General features: G+C 64.0%; 5 protein-coding genes across 5 annotated transcripts; 4 read left to right on the top strand and 1 right to left on the bottom strand.

Moving 5' to 3' along the window:
• Nucleotides 1-151: 151 nt before the first annotated feature.
• MNEG_7886 (Glycerol-3-phosphate dehydrogenase) lies at nt 152-2,041 on the top strand (the record flags this gene model as incomplete). Its single annotated transcript, XM_014043645.1, has 4 exons — nt 152-373; nt 574-961; nt 1,238-1,524; nt 1,877-2,041. 4 exons carry the CDS (start codon nt 152-154, stop codon nt 2,039-2,041), a joined length of 1,062 nt encoding a protein of 353 aa, XP_013899099.1.
• A 1,185-nt stretch (nt 2,042-3,226) lies between these two features.
• Nucleotides 3,227-3,751, top strand: MNEG_7885 (hypothetical protein; the record flags this gene model as incomplete). The annotated part of the gene is made up of 1 exon (XM_014043644.1): nt 3,227-3,751. The coding sequence occupies one exon, from the start codon at nt 3,227-3,229 to the stop codon at nt 3,749-3,751; it is 525 nt and encodes a 174-aa protein (XP_013899098.1).
• A 2,506-nt stretch (nt 3,752-6,257) lies between these two features.
• Nucleotides 6,258-9,092, top strand: MNEG_7884 (hypothetical protein; the record flags this gene model as incomplete). Its single annotated transcript, XM_014043643.1, has 1 exon — nt 6,258-9,092. The coding sequence occupies one exon, from the start codon at nt 6,258-6,260 to the stop codon at nt 9,090-9,092; it is 2,835 nt and encodes a 944-aa protein (XP_013899097.1).
• Nucleotides 9,093-9,889: 797 nt separating this feature from the next.
• On the top strand, nt 9,890-10,600 carry MNEG_7883 (hypothetical protein; the record flags this gene model as incomplete). Its single annotated transcript, XM_014043642.1, has 1 exon — nt 9,890-10,600. The coding sequence occupies one exon, from the start codon at nt 9,890-9,892 to the stop codon at nt 10,598-10,600; it is 711 nt and encodes a 236-aa protein (XP_013899096.1).
• Nucleotides 10,601-12,262: 1,662 nt separating this feature from the next.
• On the bottom strand, nt 12,263-13,439 carry MNEG_7882 (hypothetical protein; the record flags this gene model as incomplete). The annotated part of the gene is made up of 3 exons (XM_014043641.1): nt 12,263-12,301; nt 12,677-12,781; nt 13,020-13,439. The coding sequence occupies 3 exons, from the start codon at nt 13,437-13,439 to the stop codon at nt 12,263-12,265; spliced, it is 564 nt and encodes a 187-aa protein (XP_013899095.1).
• Between the last annotated feature and the right edge of the window lie 374 nt (nt 13,440-13,813).

Genomic DNA, 13,813 nt, shown 5'->3' with positions numbered 1-13,813 from the left:
CACCCCGGCCCCGCGCCGCAGCCGGCGCGCCCGGCGCGCCGCCGACGCTGCCCGCGCGGCCGCGGGCGGCGGCACGACCAACGGCATTGTCAACGGGGCGCTGTACCCGCCGTCGGAGCGCAGCCAGATCCAGGACAGCTGGGACGCGCTGATGCGGTGGAGCAAGTTCTTCCGGCGCCAGCAGGCGGGCGCGGCGGCGGACCCCATTGAGGCGGCAAACAAGGTGGTGGTCTTCGGCGGCGGCAGCTTCGGCACGGCCATGGGCACGAGCCTCGCGCGCAAGCGGCCGGAGCTGGACGTCGTCCTGCTGCTGCGCGACAAGGCGCTCTGCGCCGACATCAACGAGCGCCACTGCAACACCAAGTACCTGCCGGTGGGCGGCCACGCGCGGCGCTGCTCTCACGGCCGCCGCTGCCGCAAAGCCGAAGCCGCATCCACCAGACGCGGCCTGCCGTGTGCCTCTTCGTCCCCCACGCTGCGTCCAAACCCCAGCGGCGTGCAGCCCCGCTCGGCCGCCCGGCCGACCCCGCTGCTCTTCCCTCAAACGCCCCGCCGCCATTCCCGCCGCCGCAGGACTTCACCCTGCCCAAGAACATGCGCGCCACCAACGACCTCACAGAGGCCGCGAACGCGTCGTACGCGGTGCACGCGGTGCCGGTGCAGCACAGCCGCGCATTCCTCGAAAGCGTGAAGGACGTGCTGCCCCCCCACGTGCCCATTGTGTGCGTGTCCAAGGGCCTCGAGGTCGGCACTGGCTGCATGATGTCCGAGGTTATCCCCTCGGCCCTCGGCCGCCGCCAGCCGGCGACGTTCATCAGCGGGCCGTCGTTCGCGCGGGAGGTTATGGAGGGGCGCCCGACGGGCGTCGTGGCGGCGAGCCGCGACGCGAAGCTGGCGCGGGACGTGCAGCAGCTGTTTGCGTCGCCGCTGATGCGCGTCAACACGACCACCGACGTCATCGGTGAGCGCGGGCCCTCGGTTGGCGGCGGCGCACGGGGGTGCCCCCGGGAAGCACTTGCAGCTGCGCAGGAGCAGGGCGCGCCCCGAAGCTTCAGTGCGGCTCGTGCGGTGCCCCAGCAAGGTGGACCCCGGCCGGCCTCGCCCCTCGGCCCATCGTGTGCGGCCCGCCGCAGCTCTCATCGCGGTCTTTCGCGTCCTTGCACGTCACCCAGTAGCTCCACTCCCCCGACGCTCCCCCCTGCCACGCCACGCCGCCCCCATTCCGTCGACCCCCCAGGCGTGGAGATCTGCGGGGCCCTCAAGAATGTGCTGGCCATCGCGGCCGGCATTGTCGAGGGCCTCGACCTCGGCCACAACGCGCTCGCCGCCCTCATCGCCCAGGGCTGCGCGGAGATCCGGTGGCTGGCTGAGAAGCTGGGCGCCAAGCCGCAGACCATGAGCGGGCTGAGCGGGCTGGGTGACATCATGCTGACGTGTTACGGGGACCTCAGCCGCAACCGGCGCGTGGGGATGCGGCTGGGCAGCGGGGAGCGGCTCGAGGACATCATCGCCAGCAGCTCACAGGTGGGGGCGGGGCGCGGCCAGGGTGTGCTCGCGAGCGCTTGCGCGTGCGCGTAGCCGTGCGTGTTGGCGTGCGTGGAGGCTTGTGGGTGGCCGGCGTGCTTCTTATTGGCGGAGGTGCATGTGTTTGGCAGAGGCTCGTTGAGCTGTGGGCGGCTGTGCACTGGTGGCGTGTGCAGTTTGTGTGTGCGCTGTCAGTTTCGGGCTGCGAATGTGAGCAGCGGGTACTGCACATTGTCGGGGGCCAGAAGATGAGAGAGCCAACAGCATGGGCACGTACAGCGCCCTCGCCCCCTCCCTTGGGCCGCCCCTCATCTACCCTGCCTCCTTGTACCTGCCCTGCCCTGCGCTGCAGGTTGCGGAGGGCGTCGCGACCGCGGGCGTCGTGGTCAGCCTGGCGCGCCGCTACCGCGTGAGCCTGCCGGTGCTGACCGCGGTGGCCCAGGTGCTGGACAACAACCTCACGCCTGCAGAGGCCGTGGCCGAGATCATGAGCCTGCCCCAGATCGAGGAGCACTGATCTGAGGCCGCCTCGTGATCTGATTCGAGCGCCTCGTGGCGCCCCGTCTGCGCCGCTTCGGCGCGGTGAGGTCGGCCTCGGCCACGGTGGGGGCGGCGGCGCTGGTAGCTTCTGTTCCATGCTCAAAGAGAGGGCCCGGCTGGTCTGGGCCGCCACCAACTTGACACAGGCAATACCTGCATGCGCGCGGTGCATGTTCCATTCCTTGGCCCACTGCCGCCCCGCGCCCAACCGTGCCTTCTCTAAATCATGACCTGATTTATCACTACCGAGCGCGAGAGTGGCGGCCCCGCGGGCGCGGCCGCGGCGAGGCCGCGCCCCCGGGACTGCGGCAGTGCTTGATGCCTCTCCCACAGCCACCATGCTACTGCTATAGCCTCGAGTTTGCTCATCCTCCCCACCTTCGGGTTTTGCTAGCCGCGCAGCGTGTGGCCGCCCCAGCGGTCAAGCCCCCCCTGTGGTAGCATGCGGCGCGCGGCAGACTGTCCGCCCTGTGCCCGCTGCGTATCCTTGGTCAAGCAAGCTTGGTCGAGCAAGCTTGGTCCATGGCCTGCCGTTCAGAAGAGTTGTCTCCACCGATTAATGCCTATATTGGCCCTGCATGCATGATGGCCACCTTGCATGCGTGCGCGCCCCATGCCGCCCGCGGCTGTTGTCATCCCTGAGAGCAGCTTGCTTGCGGCAGGCGCTGTGCTCCCACACACGTGAGAGGATGCTCTTCAGGGCAGCACAGCTGGTTTCTGGTGTTTCGACGCATGCGTCACCAGTAATTGTGACGTGTACGTGGTTGGTGGCCTCGGATCAGCATTGCCAGGCATCCAGGTTGCGAAAGTCCAGGGTAGAAGGCAACCATTCCATGCAGGTACCGGACATGAGACTGACGTCCCGCACATTGTGTGACCGGGGCACCATTACTTTTGTGCGCGGTCCGCTGTCGCGCGCGCGCTCGTCGCGGGGCTGCCCGAGCTCGGCCCTTGCTTCGCGCGCGCGATCGGCGACCTCAACCAAGCGGGCGGCATTGAGGTCAAAGGCGAGCAGAGAGTTGTGCTGGTCGCGCTCGACGAGTGCCTCCAAGAGGACGGAGAGCCGACTTCGTTCGCCGCGTCGTGCGGCCCGGCGCTGGCTTTGCTGCTGCTGGCGATTGTGGGCGGCGGCCGCAAGGCCAGAGACCACGGCCTCGCAGACATGGACGCGGCGCTCAAGTGGCCGGCCCGCGTGCTCGCCGCCGCCTGCCTGCGCAGCCTGGCGAAAGCGGAGTTGGACGCGCGCGAGTTGGCCCCCTCGCCGCGCAGCAGCATCACGGCAGCCCCGGGGGCCGCGGCGGCGGTAGTCGATGGCCTGAAGGACGCGCTCACCGCGGGGCACGGCGCCGATGTCGCGGAGTTGGGATCTGCTCTGTGCGCTGTGATGACGTGCGTGGGCATCATGGCCGGCGGCAAAGGCGAGGAGGCTGGCAGCGGCGGCAGCGGCGGTGGCAGCTGCAGCGGAAGCGGCGGCAGCGGCGGCGGCGGCAGCGGCGGCGGCGGCGGCAGCGCCAGCGGCGGCAGCGGTGGCAGCGTCAGCGGCTCGGGGAGCTCTTTTGCAGACGCCTTGGTCTGCCTCGGTGCCCCCACGCTGCTGCGCAAACTGCTCGAAACGCAGGCGGCCAGGCCCGGGGGCTGTGCACGTGTCCCCGTAGCGGCCACGCTGGGCGTGCTGCTGTACCACTAGCGGGCCGCAGCTGCACATCAGAGCGGCGCAGCCGGCGGCTGGCAAGCGGGAGTGGCGCAGCTGGTGTGGGAGAGCATCGCGGCAGCAGAGTCCAACGGGGTCAGCATCATGAGCATGCTCGCGTCAGTCTGGCCTGCGTGCGCACGCGACCTCGCCACATGCGAGAGCGCGTTGGTGGCTGTGGCGAGCGCAGCGGCCGCGGAGGAGAGCGACGAGCAGGACATTGCCGTTGAGCTGCTGGAACAGCTGGCCGGCTGGGCAGAGCAGCAGTGGCTGGTTGCAGGCAGCCCCTGCAGCGGCGGCAGCGGCGGCGGTGGCGGAGTTGAAGTGGGCGGCGGCGGTGAGACGGGCGAAGCAGCAGGTATCTGGCGCGCCGCAAGTGTGGTGGGCAACAGCACTGCAGCCCCGGCCGCGGTCGCTCCGACGGGCGACGGCGTGCGGCACGCGGTGGCGGCGTTGGAGGGGCTGGTCCGCAGCGCTAGCGCCGCCGCCGATCCTGCCTCACACCCGCACGAGATGCTGTCCGCAGATTGTGAGCTGGCCAGAGATGTCGAGATCACGGCACGGGCTTGCCCTGGAAGCCCTTTGCAACGCGGTAGCTGGAAGGCAGGAGCAGCAGCAGGAGACGCGGTGGCAGCCGCGGCAGTGGCGACGCAGACACCAGCGGCAGGAGCAGCAGCATGAGCAGCAGCACGAGCAGCAGCAGGAGCAGCGGCAGGAGCAGCAGTGGGGGCAGCGGCAGGAGCAACATCAGGAGCAGCAGCAGGAGCAGCGGCAGGAGCAGCAGCAAGAGCAGCAGGAACGGGAGGGTGAGCAACAGAGAAAGAACCATGCAACGCAATGCGCCTGCGCTGGCTGCGGCAGCACGCCTGCGCCTGTGCGGCGGCTGCCGCACGGCCCGGTTCTGCTCAAGTGCTTGCCTGAGGCGCTCTTGGCCGCACCATCAGACCCCATGCCAGGAGCAGCAGGTGCAGCGGCAAGCAGCACACGCTCAGGAGCAGCAGGAGCAGCAGCAGCAGCAGCAGCAGCAGCAGGAGGAGGAGCAACAGCAGGAGCAGCAGCAGCAGGAGCAAAATCACGAAACCCGTGTCATGGAAGCCGGTGCAGCTCCCACGTGCGTTGGCTGCGGCAACACTGCGCAGGCATCAGGTTCACCCCTCAGCTCTTGCGCGGGCTGCCGCGTTGCGCGCTTCTGCTCGTATGCCTGCTACAGGACTGCATGGCCGGCTCACAAGGCTTTCTGCCTCAAGAAGCGCGCACAACGGCGGGCGCGGCTTGGTGCGGGGTTTGCAAAAATGGAGTAATACATTGGTCCAAAGCAGCAAAGCAAGGTTGTGAAAGGACGGAGTGGGCGCCGGCATCGGCTTGGCCCAGCTCGTGGCTGCACACAGCAGCACTCCGGCGCTGCGTGGTTGGCAGTTGCTAGGGATTGGTTCAAAGGGCAGCATCCCCCCCTGCAGGTGTCACATTCAAGGCAGGGCAGGGGGTGAGGTGACACCTGGCATGTTAATGGACATGGAGGGCCGCACGTGGAGCAAACCTGCAACCAGCGGCGCCACTGCTTCGCGCCAGGAAAATCATCACCCGCAAGCATGCCCCTGTCCATAGCACTACTGTAAAATATACCCGCAGAGGCCGAGCGCTTTGCGCGCAGTTCTGCCTTGCGAAGCTCACATGTGCGAAGAGGCCACGTCGCAGGGGTCACCGGACGGGGGCTGGCCGGCGGCTGGCTGGTGGTTTTACACTTGGGTGACATCAGACAAGCACCAGTAGTGATCAGGATTAAAGCGGGGTGTGTGCTGGTGTCTGACGTGAGTCTGGAGGTCTGTTGATCTACTCAAAGTATAGCTCAACTACCTTGGAGTCGTAGTCGATTGTCACCGGCTCAGCGGGGATCCGCAGTACAAACAAGTGTGCGGCAAGGAGTAGAGTGCACAAAGCGAGTGGGGTATCCCTGCCCATAACCTGTCCACCATGATGTACGTGAATGACTTCGTCGCAGGATGCATGCAGTGACGAGAACTTGATAACAATGTGGCGCCTGGAGTGGTCACCACCATAACACCGCACAAGGCAGATGTGGCAAGCAGCTGTGGCAAGCAGCTGTGAGCTCACCAGGCGGGTATCCCGCCCGTACCCATTCTGTTTCCACCGGTGCCCCTCGATACACTCAACCAACTGTACGTGTGCACACACACCTCAGCTATAGTGCCCATGAACACCTCCCCTACGTACCCTGTAAGCAGATACAGAACAGATCTGACCGGGCAGTGCCTCCATGGACCAGTGACCGGGAAACGGACCTTGAGAGCAAATGTGGAAATAGGTGGGCTGAAAATCAGTGGCTCGTGTGGAGCCGAGCAAGACGCAGACGCAGGCGCGCACTGATGAGCCTGTCGGTAGGGAATGCGAATGCGCTCTGATGTCCCGACGCCCTTGTTGCCCGGACTTGTGTATAATTCGATACAGGCACAGGTCGAAGTTTGGGGTGCGCCAGGTCGGTGCGATGGACGGCCTTAGCATCATCGCAGGCGCCCTGGAGAGGGGGGAGTGCAGGCGCGCGATTCGCTTCAGCTTTCGACGGCAAGCCAGCCGTGCCCCGTCACCACAGGGGTTCATGGCGCTCATGAAAGTTGTCTACTCCAGCGGAACTGACGGCAGCGGCAGCAGCAGCAGCAGCAGCAGCGGCAGCGGCAGCAGCAGCAGTAAAAAGCGCATGCATTCGGATGCGCTTGTGCTCGGCAAGCTGGCAGAACTCCTCGGACGCAGTGCGGCGGCCCGCAGGCTGCTGCACACCGCGGACTGCGCCGCCATGGCCGCTGCGGCCCTGGTGCGGGCGGGGCTCGCAGCGCCGCTTGGGGCCCGCGGCGGCATGGACGCGGCGGACGCGCATCTGTGGCGCGCAGGAATCATCGCCCTCTTGCACGTGCTGAGATGCGTCTGCGTTGGCGACACCCCTGGCGGCGTCCCGCCTGCCGTAGCAGCCGCAGGGGGTGTGCCTGGCATCCTCGCGACCTTGGCCCGGCTGGCGGCGCTGCCGCCGGCCTCGCTGGAGGTGCGCGGCTTCTACGCCAACCCGCTGTGGATTCTGGAGCACATCGCCACCATATTCTACTCGTCCCCTCACATCGAAGAAGTTGATGTAGAAATGGCCCTGGCATGGGACCGCGAAGTTGCAGGGGCGGCCGGGCTCCTGGTGGATGCCCTGCGCGCGCGCGTGGAGCAGGGCACCATGCAGGACGTCTACGCGCTCCGCCTGGCGGCCTACGTGCTCTGCTCGGCGGACAGCCACCACGCGCGGTCCGCCGTCGCGCGCGCGCTCGTCGCGGGGCTGCCCGAGCTCGGCCCTTGCTTCGCGCGGACGATCGCCGGCCTCAGCCGGGCGGGCGGCATGGAGGACGTAGAGGAGCAGACAGTCCTGCTGATCGCGCTCGACGAGTGCCTCAAAGAGGACGGCGAGCCGACCTCGCTCGCCGCGTCGTGCGGCCCCGCGCTGGCCCCGCCGCTGCTGGCGATCGTCGGCGGCGGCCGCAAGGCCGCAGACCACCTCGTGGCAGACGAGGGCGCCGAGCTCAAATGGCGGGCCCGCTCGCTCGCGGCCAGCTGCCTGTGCAGCGTGGCGAAAGCGGAGATGGCGGGCGTGTTGGCGCCCGCACCGCGCAGCAGCAGCATTGCGCCAGCCCCTGGGGCCGCGGCGGCAATAGTCGCTGGCCTGAGGGATGCGCTGGCCTCGGCGGATGGCGCAGACGGCGCAGACAGCGCGGATGTGGAGGATTCAATCTCTGCTCTGTGCGCTGTGGTGATGTTCGTGGGCGTCACTCGCGGCGGCGTAGACGACGAGGCTGGCAGCGGCGGCGGCGGCACCGGCGGCCGCACGGAGAGCTCTTTTGCAGACGCCCTGGTGTGCATGGGTGCCCTCACGCTACTGCGCACACTGCTAGAAACTGCGGCGGCCGGGCGAGAGGCCTGCATCCGCGTCCCCATAGCGGCCGCGCTGGGCGTCTTGCTCTACCACACGCGGGCGACAGTTGCACAGCAGGGCGGCCTGGGCGGCCGCCGGCAAGGGGGAACGGCGCAGCTGGTGTGGGAGGCCATCGCGGCAGCAGAGTCAAACGGGGTCAGCATCATGAGCATGATCGCGTCAGTCTGGCCTGCGTGCGCCGGCGACCTTGCCACGAGCGAGAGCGCGTTGATGGCCGTGGCGAGGGTGGTGGCCAAGGAGGAGAGCGGCGAGCAGGACATTGCCGTTGAGCTGCTGGAGCAGCTGGCCGGCTGGGCAGAGCAGCAGTGGGTGGCGGCAGGCAGCCCCTGCAGCAGCGGCGGCGGCGGCGGTGGCGGAGTTGAAGTGGGCGGCGGCAGCGAGACGGGCAAAGCAATAGGTGTGTGGCGCGCCGCAAGTGTGCACAACAGCGCCGCAGCCGCCGCCGCACCCGCGGGCGACGGCGTGCGGCGCGCCGTGGCGGCGTTGGAGGGGCTGGTGCGCTGCGCTAGCGCCGCCGCCGATCCTGCCTCGCACCCACACGAGATGCTGTCCGCAGCTTGTGAGCTGGCCAGAGATGTCAAGATCACGGCACTCACTTCCCTGCAAGCCCTTCGCAACGCGGCGGCTGGAAGGCAGGGCCAGCAGCAGGAGCAGCAGCAGCCGCGTCGGCAGCGGCAACGCAGTCACCAGTGGCAGCAACCGGCACAGCAGCGGCAGCAAAATCACAAGCAGCAGCAGCAGCAGCAGCTGCAGGAGCAGCAGGAGCAGCAGCAGGAGGAAGAGCAGCAGCAGGAGCAGCAGCGGCAGCAGCAGCAGGAGCAGGAGCAACAGAAAAAGAACCATGCAACGCAATGTGCATGCACCGGCTGCGGCAGCACGGCCTCGTCATCAGGCGCGCGCCTGCGCCTGTGCGGCGGCTGCCGCACGGCCCGGTTCTGCTCCAGTGCTTGCCTGAGGCGCTCTTGGCCGCACCATCAGACCCCATGCCAGGAGCAGCAGGTGCAGCGGCGAGCAGCACACGCTCGGCAGCAGCAGGAGCAGCAGCAGCAGGAGGAGCAGCAGCAGGAGGAGCAGCAGCAAGAGCAGCAGCAGCAGGAGCAGCACCAAGAGCAGCAGCAGCAGGAGCAAAATCAAGAAATCCGTGTCAGGGAAGCCCGTGCAGCTCGCGCCTGTGTTGGCTGCGGCAACACAGCGCAGGCATCAGGCTCACCTCTCAGCTCTTGCGCCGGCTGCCGCGTCGCGCGCTTCTGCTCGTACGCCTGCTACAGGACTGCCTGGCCGGCCCACAAGGCTTATTGCCTCAAGGAGCGCGCGCAGCGGCGGGTGCGGTGTAGTGCGGGTTTGGTCAAAATGGAGTAACACTTTGGTTCAAAACAGCAAAGCAACGGTGTAAAAGGATGGGCTGGGCGCAACGGCTGGGCCCGCCTTGCGGCTGCACACAGAAGCACTTGGTCTCTGGTTTGCGGTTGCTGGAGATTGGCCAAAGAGCAGCTTTCCAACACAGCAGGTGGCACCTTCAAGGCAGGGTAGGGGGCGAAATAGCACCTGGCAAGGTCAAGGACACAGCGGGCAGCACATGCAGCAAACTTGCAACCAGGGCAAACCCACTGCTGTACGCCAGAAATTTCACACACGCGCAAGCATGTCCAGTAATGACGTTTTCAAAATACACCAGCAACTGCAGGGCGCTTCTCGCGCGTTCCCGCCTTGCAAGAGCACACGTCCCAAGAGGGCATGCATGCACGTCGCAGGGGGCATCGGAGGGGGTCCGGCCGGCGGGTGGCTGGTGGGTGCAACATCATTGTCCTGGCGCCCTATCAACTCCTCATAGTCATACAACTGCTTGTGCTGGTAAACCGCCGCAGCCGCGCATCCCGTCTCGTGTGGCCCCCATGTGGTGCATGGGGCACATGGGGCGGATCAGTGGAGCTGCCTGGCGGCTGGCGCAATGGTCGCCTTCACAGCTGCCAGGTGGCGTGATGAATAACATTTACATTTGTTGATAATGACTATTACATTATACCAGCAAAGCGAACTCCGGAGTTCCGGGCGCCACATCCGACATCTCTCGGGACTCAGCCTTTGCCCTGTCACCCTCACCTTCTGCTTTTACCTCCTCAATACGTCAGATAAATATTCTTGAGAATCACTCAAGCATGGCCCGCCGCATCTGCAGACTGACCCCCCGCGCGGCCTTTGTGGCTGCCTTTACCTTGCTAGCGCTCCTAGCGCTCAGCTCCGCGGCCAACACCGCCGTGGCCGCCGCCAAGCAGTACAACGGCGTGAGGGTGCTGCTCCAACAGGCCGCGGCCGCTCAAAGCGACGGGGAGCAGTGGGGCGCCAACGGCGCCGGCAGTGACGCCTGGCGTGCCGGCCCGCCGGCCGCCTCCCTGCAGGTGGACGCCTCCACCGCCTCCCAAGCCCGCCGCCAGCTCCTCTTACTCAACGCGCGGCGCGCCGCCGCCCAGCGCAAGGCTGCCGCTGCTGCCGCCGCCAAGGCCGACAAAGCTGCCGCCGCCGCCAATGCTACGGCGGCGGCGTCCGCAGCTGCTTCCGCCTACTTGGCGGCGGCTGCTCACTGCACGTGCGACGCCGGCAACGGCACCTTCATCAACGGCACCTTGGTGGCCGCCGCGGCGTCCTCAAAGGCCCGCTTCAGCCAGGACGCGCTCGTCACATCCGACATCACCTCGGTCGTCGTGTCGGCGCTCGCCCTCGTCTACTCCCTCCTTCAGCTGCTGTCTCCGCTGGCCGAGGCCGCCGTCAGCGGCAGCCTGACGATCGGCGCCGGCGCGCTGCTCAACTTTGCCATGCTGCTGGCGCAGCTCTGCGCGTCGGGCACCGACCTCGCGTCAAATATCATGTGAGAAACAAAGTTGGGGCGAGCGCAGGGGCAAGGGCACGGGGGGTTGATCGCTCACGCATCGCGTGCCACGCCTCAGTTGGGGTGGGCGCATGATTGGCAGGGATGAGTGACGTGCGTGCACCATGCATGCGCGTATGCGTCCTGCTGCTGTAGACTTGATGCTGGCAGCCAAACTTGTCATTGGTCTGGCAGCATGTGCTGGGATATAGAGTGCACACCGCCCCCCAGTTGGCCCAATATGCAAACAAAATCTCACTCAATTCTTGATCTGGCCCCCGACCACATCTGCAGGGTACTGGTCAGCGATGCTTCAGCCCCGCTGTAGATACAACGGCAGCAGTTCCACAAGAGACCAGATGCTTGAGCAACGAGCCGCTCTGACTACGCTATGAGAGCAGACTTGGGTGCACCCCCTGCGATCAGCAACACCAGCGCGGGCGCGCCTCTGCTGTGATGCAATAACGATAATGATACCCTGATGAACCAGCCTAAAACAGCACCTCATTGCTGCCATGTCCATGCCACACGTCATTGAGTACAACTATGTCAACAACTGCTGGCAACAAACGAACTTGAATGCCGCCTTGTGTGGTTGTCTACTAGAGTGCTGCATGCATGCCTAAAGGGAGTGTTGGACGAATGAAGCATGTGGCCTGAGAGGGTTGCACGGCTGCAGCAACTTACCTTCTGTAATTTTCGCTGACAGCAGTTTATGCTGGAAGTACACCATCAGGCAGCGCGACTCAGCGGCCTGGTCTTTTCGTGAATAATATCTGCAGGGGACCCTTTGTCTCATCCATACACCAACACAGCATGACACAGGCGGGATTGTTGAGACCTGCGCAAGGTGAAAAGGGTAGTCAGCTTCAACATGACTAGCATTTCATGCTCAGAATCGACCCCAACCACGGATCATTGGTGATTACAAGTTTGCTACATAGTTCTCACACCTGCACATGTGGCACCTCCGTCTTTTTACAAAAAGGTGTGGTGTGTGTGCATGCACATACCCCCCCACACAGCGCTTCTGCAGAAGAGACGCGCACACGTGGGCGCGTGTGGGAGTACGTGTGTATGTGCGTGCATGCATAACTGCGCGCGTACGCATGCACATGCATGCACGCACACGCATGCGCGCACGCACATGCCCATTGTGCACATGCGCACGCAAACAGTTTCGGGCATTTGTGCGTACCTGCGCATGTATTAAGTGCCGGCTGTGTGTGCTGTGTGTGTCAAAGACTGTATCAGCACATGTGTTCTACCTGCAACTTCCATGCTGTATATTGTTTGAACTTGAACTTTGTTTTGTGTGTGCTGATAGGAATATCAGTTGAGGTACGTTGCTTAATGTATACATGCTGACATTGCCAATTTGTATACATGGACCTAGTTGAATACCTCATTTTCCTGGATTACACATTCACTCCAGATATAAACGGCTCAGCACCACTTTTAAGTATCACCATGCACACAACATATGTATAAGATGTGTGAGTAAGGGAAATGCAGGCACAACACAAATGCAGCAGCAGATGTGGGGAATGCAAGTTCTCACATATCCCTATCAACACATCATCCTGGCGTTATGACAGTCAGAGTACCATTACAAAATCATCATCCCGACGTGGGGCTTGTAGCACGCATAGCTGTTGGGAGTTTTTCAGATGTTGGCGCCACGGTGGTGGCCCAGGTGGTGGCCCTGCAGTGGACCAAGGGAGATGGGTGCACAATTTCCATGTTACAACCTTGGCTGTGGTGAGTGCAGCAAACTTGCAGATAACCCTCTCATCAAAAGTCACTACAACAAGCATTACAGCTGGCAGCAAACAAATCTGTTTGATATAACCAAGATGTGTCTAAATGAGGCGGTGTCACAATCTCACCTGGGTACCCACACCAGTCCCAGCCACCTGTTGCACAACAAGTTGAATTGAATTTTGGTGTTAATCTTTTCCAACACATTATTACCATACAGTCAATTACCAAGCACAAACAATGTGTCTTGCGCAGGCAGGCTAAGAATGTGACCGCATGAAACGCAGCACGCAGCACCCTTTGCTGCAGTCCCCCACACCTGCTGGTTTGGCGCGGGCTGGCCCTTGATCTTGGCAGTGGCACGCTCCATACCCATCTCGATTTTCTCAGCAGCACGCGCCGCAGCGCCCTTCAGGCCAGGCTCCTGTGTATGTGGGGAGGAGAGTGTCATGAATGAAGTTGTGTGTCACGCAGTGACATAATGTTATCATCCCAGGCAGCAGGAACCCCAAATAAATGCCAAAGCATGCTTTATTTCATCTTACCCTTACAGGCATGTGATTGCCCCCCTCTGATACAGTTGTTTGCTCTTACACAACCCCCCTTGCAAAAAGCACAACCCCAGACAATCTCTTCAATAACAATATCCGACACACACTCACCCGGTCGTGCCGCATCTCCTGCTGGTGCACAGGACCCACCCCGGCGGTGGTCCCGCCCATACCGCCACCCATGCCCCCGCCCAAGCCGGTGCCAGCCTGCTGGCCAGCATGGTGGTGGTGGTGGCCGCTCATGATGCCGCCAGAGGTGGGGCCCGTGCCCATGGCACCAGTGTTGCCATAGCCAGCACCACCGGCAGCCATCGGGTCAGTGTTGCCGTAGCCAGCGCCGCCAGCGCCAGCAACACCACCGCCCACCGGGTTGGTGTTGTAGCCAGCACCGCCGGCAGCCATGGGGTCAGTGTTGCCATAGCCAGTGCCCGCGCCGCCGGCAGTCATGGGGTTGGTGTTGCCGTAGCCAGTGCCGGCCCCGCCAACGGCAGTGGTACCAGTGCCGCCCTGATTAATGAAATTGCGCAGCATGGATGAATGGGAGGCAATAGTAAAAGTGAGAGAGGGTCTTGGTAACCACGGGGAGCAGGAGAAGCACAAGTTGACTTGAAGTGTTGTGTTGAAATCTGATGCTGGCTGTTCAATAACAGCTGTGTAATTCCTAACATGCGCAGGCTTTACAGGGGACTCACCTGGCCGTATGTCTCCGCCTCACGGCCGGGGTTCACGGCAGCCTGCGTGGGAGGGGTGGGGTGAGAAGGTGGGGTTCACCGCATGCACATGGGCAGCTCTGGGCGAGCCGCAGGGATGCCGTACGTTGGTCAGCACAAGCAAAAGCACAAATCAAAGGCTCGCCTTAATCTTCTGTCCCAGACCCATGATGCTTTACTCGAGAGGTGAACGAG

This window comes from Monoraphidium neglectum (assembly GCF_000611645.1).
Source record: "Monoraphidium neglectum strain SAG 48.87 unplaced genomic scaffold scaffold01439, whole genome shotgun sequence".
Classification (NCBI taxonomy): domain Eukaryota; kingdom Viridiplantae; phylum Chlorophyta; class Chlorophyceae; order Sphaeropleales; family Selenastraceae; genus Monoraphidium; species Monoraphidium neglectum.
This window is presented reverse-complemented; position numbering and strand designations above follow the sequence as displayed.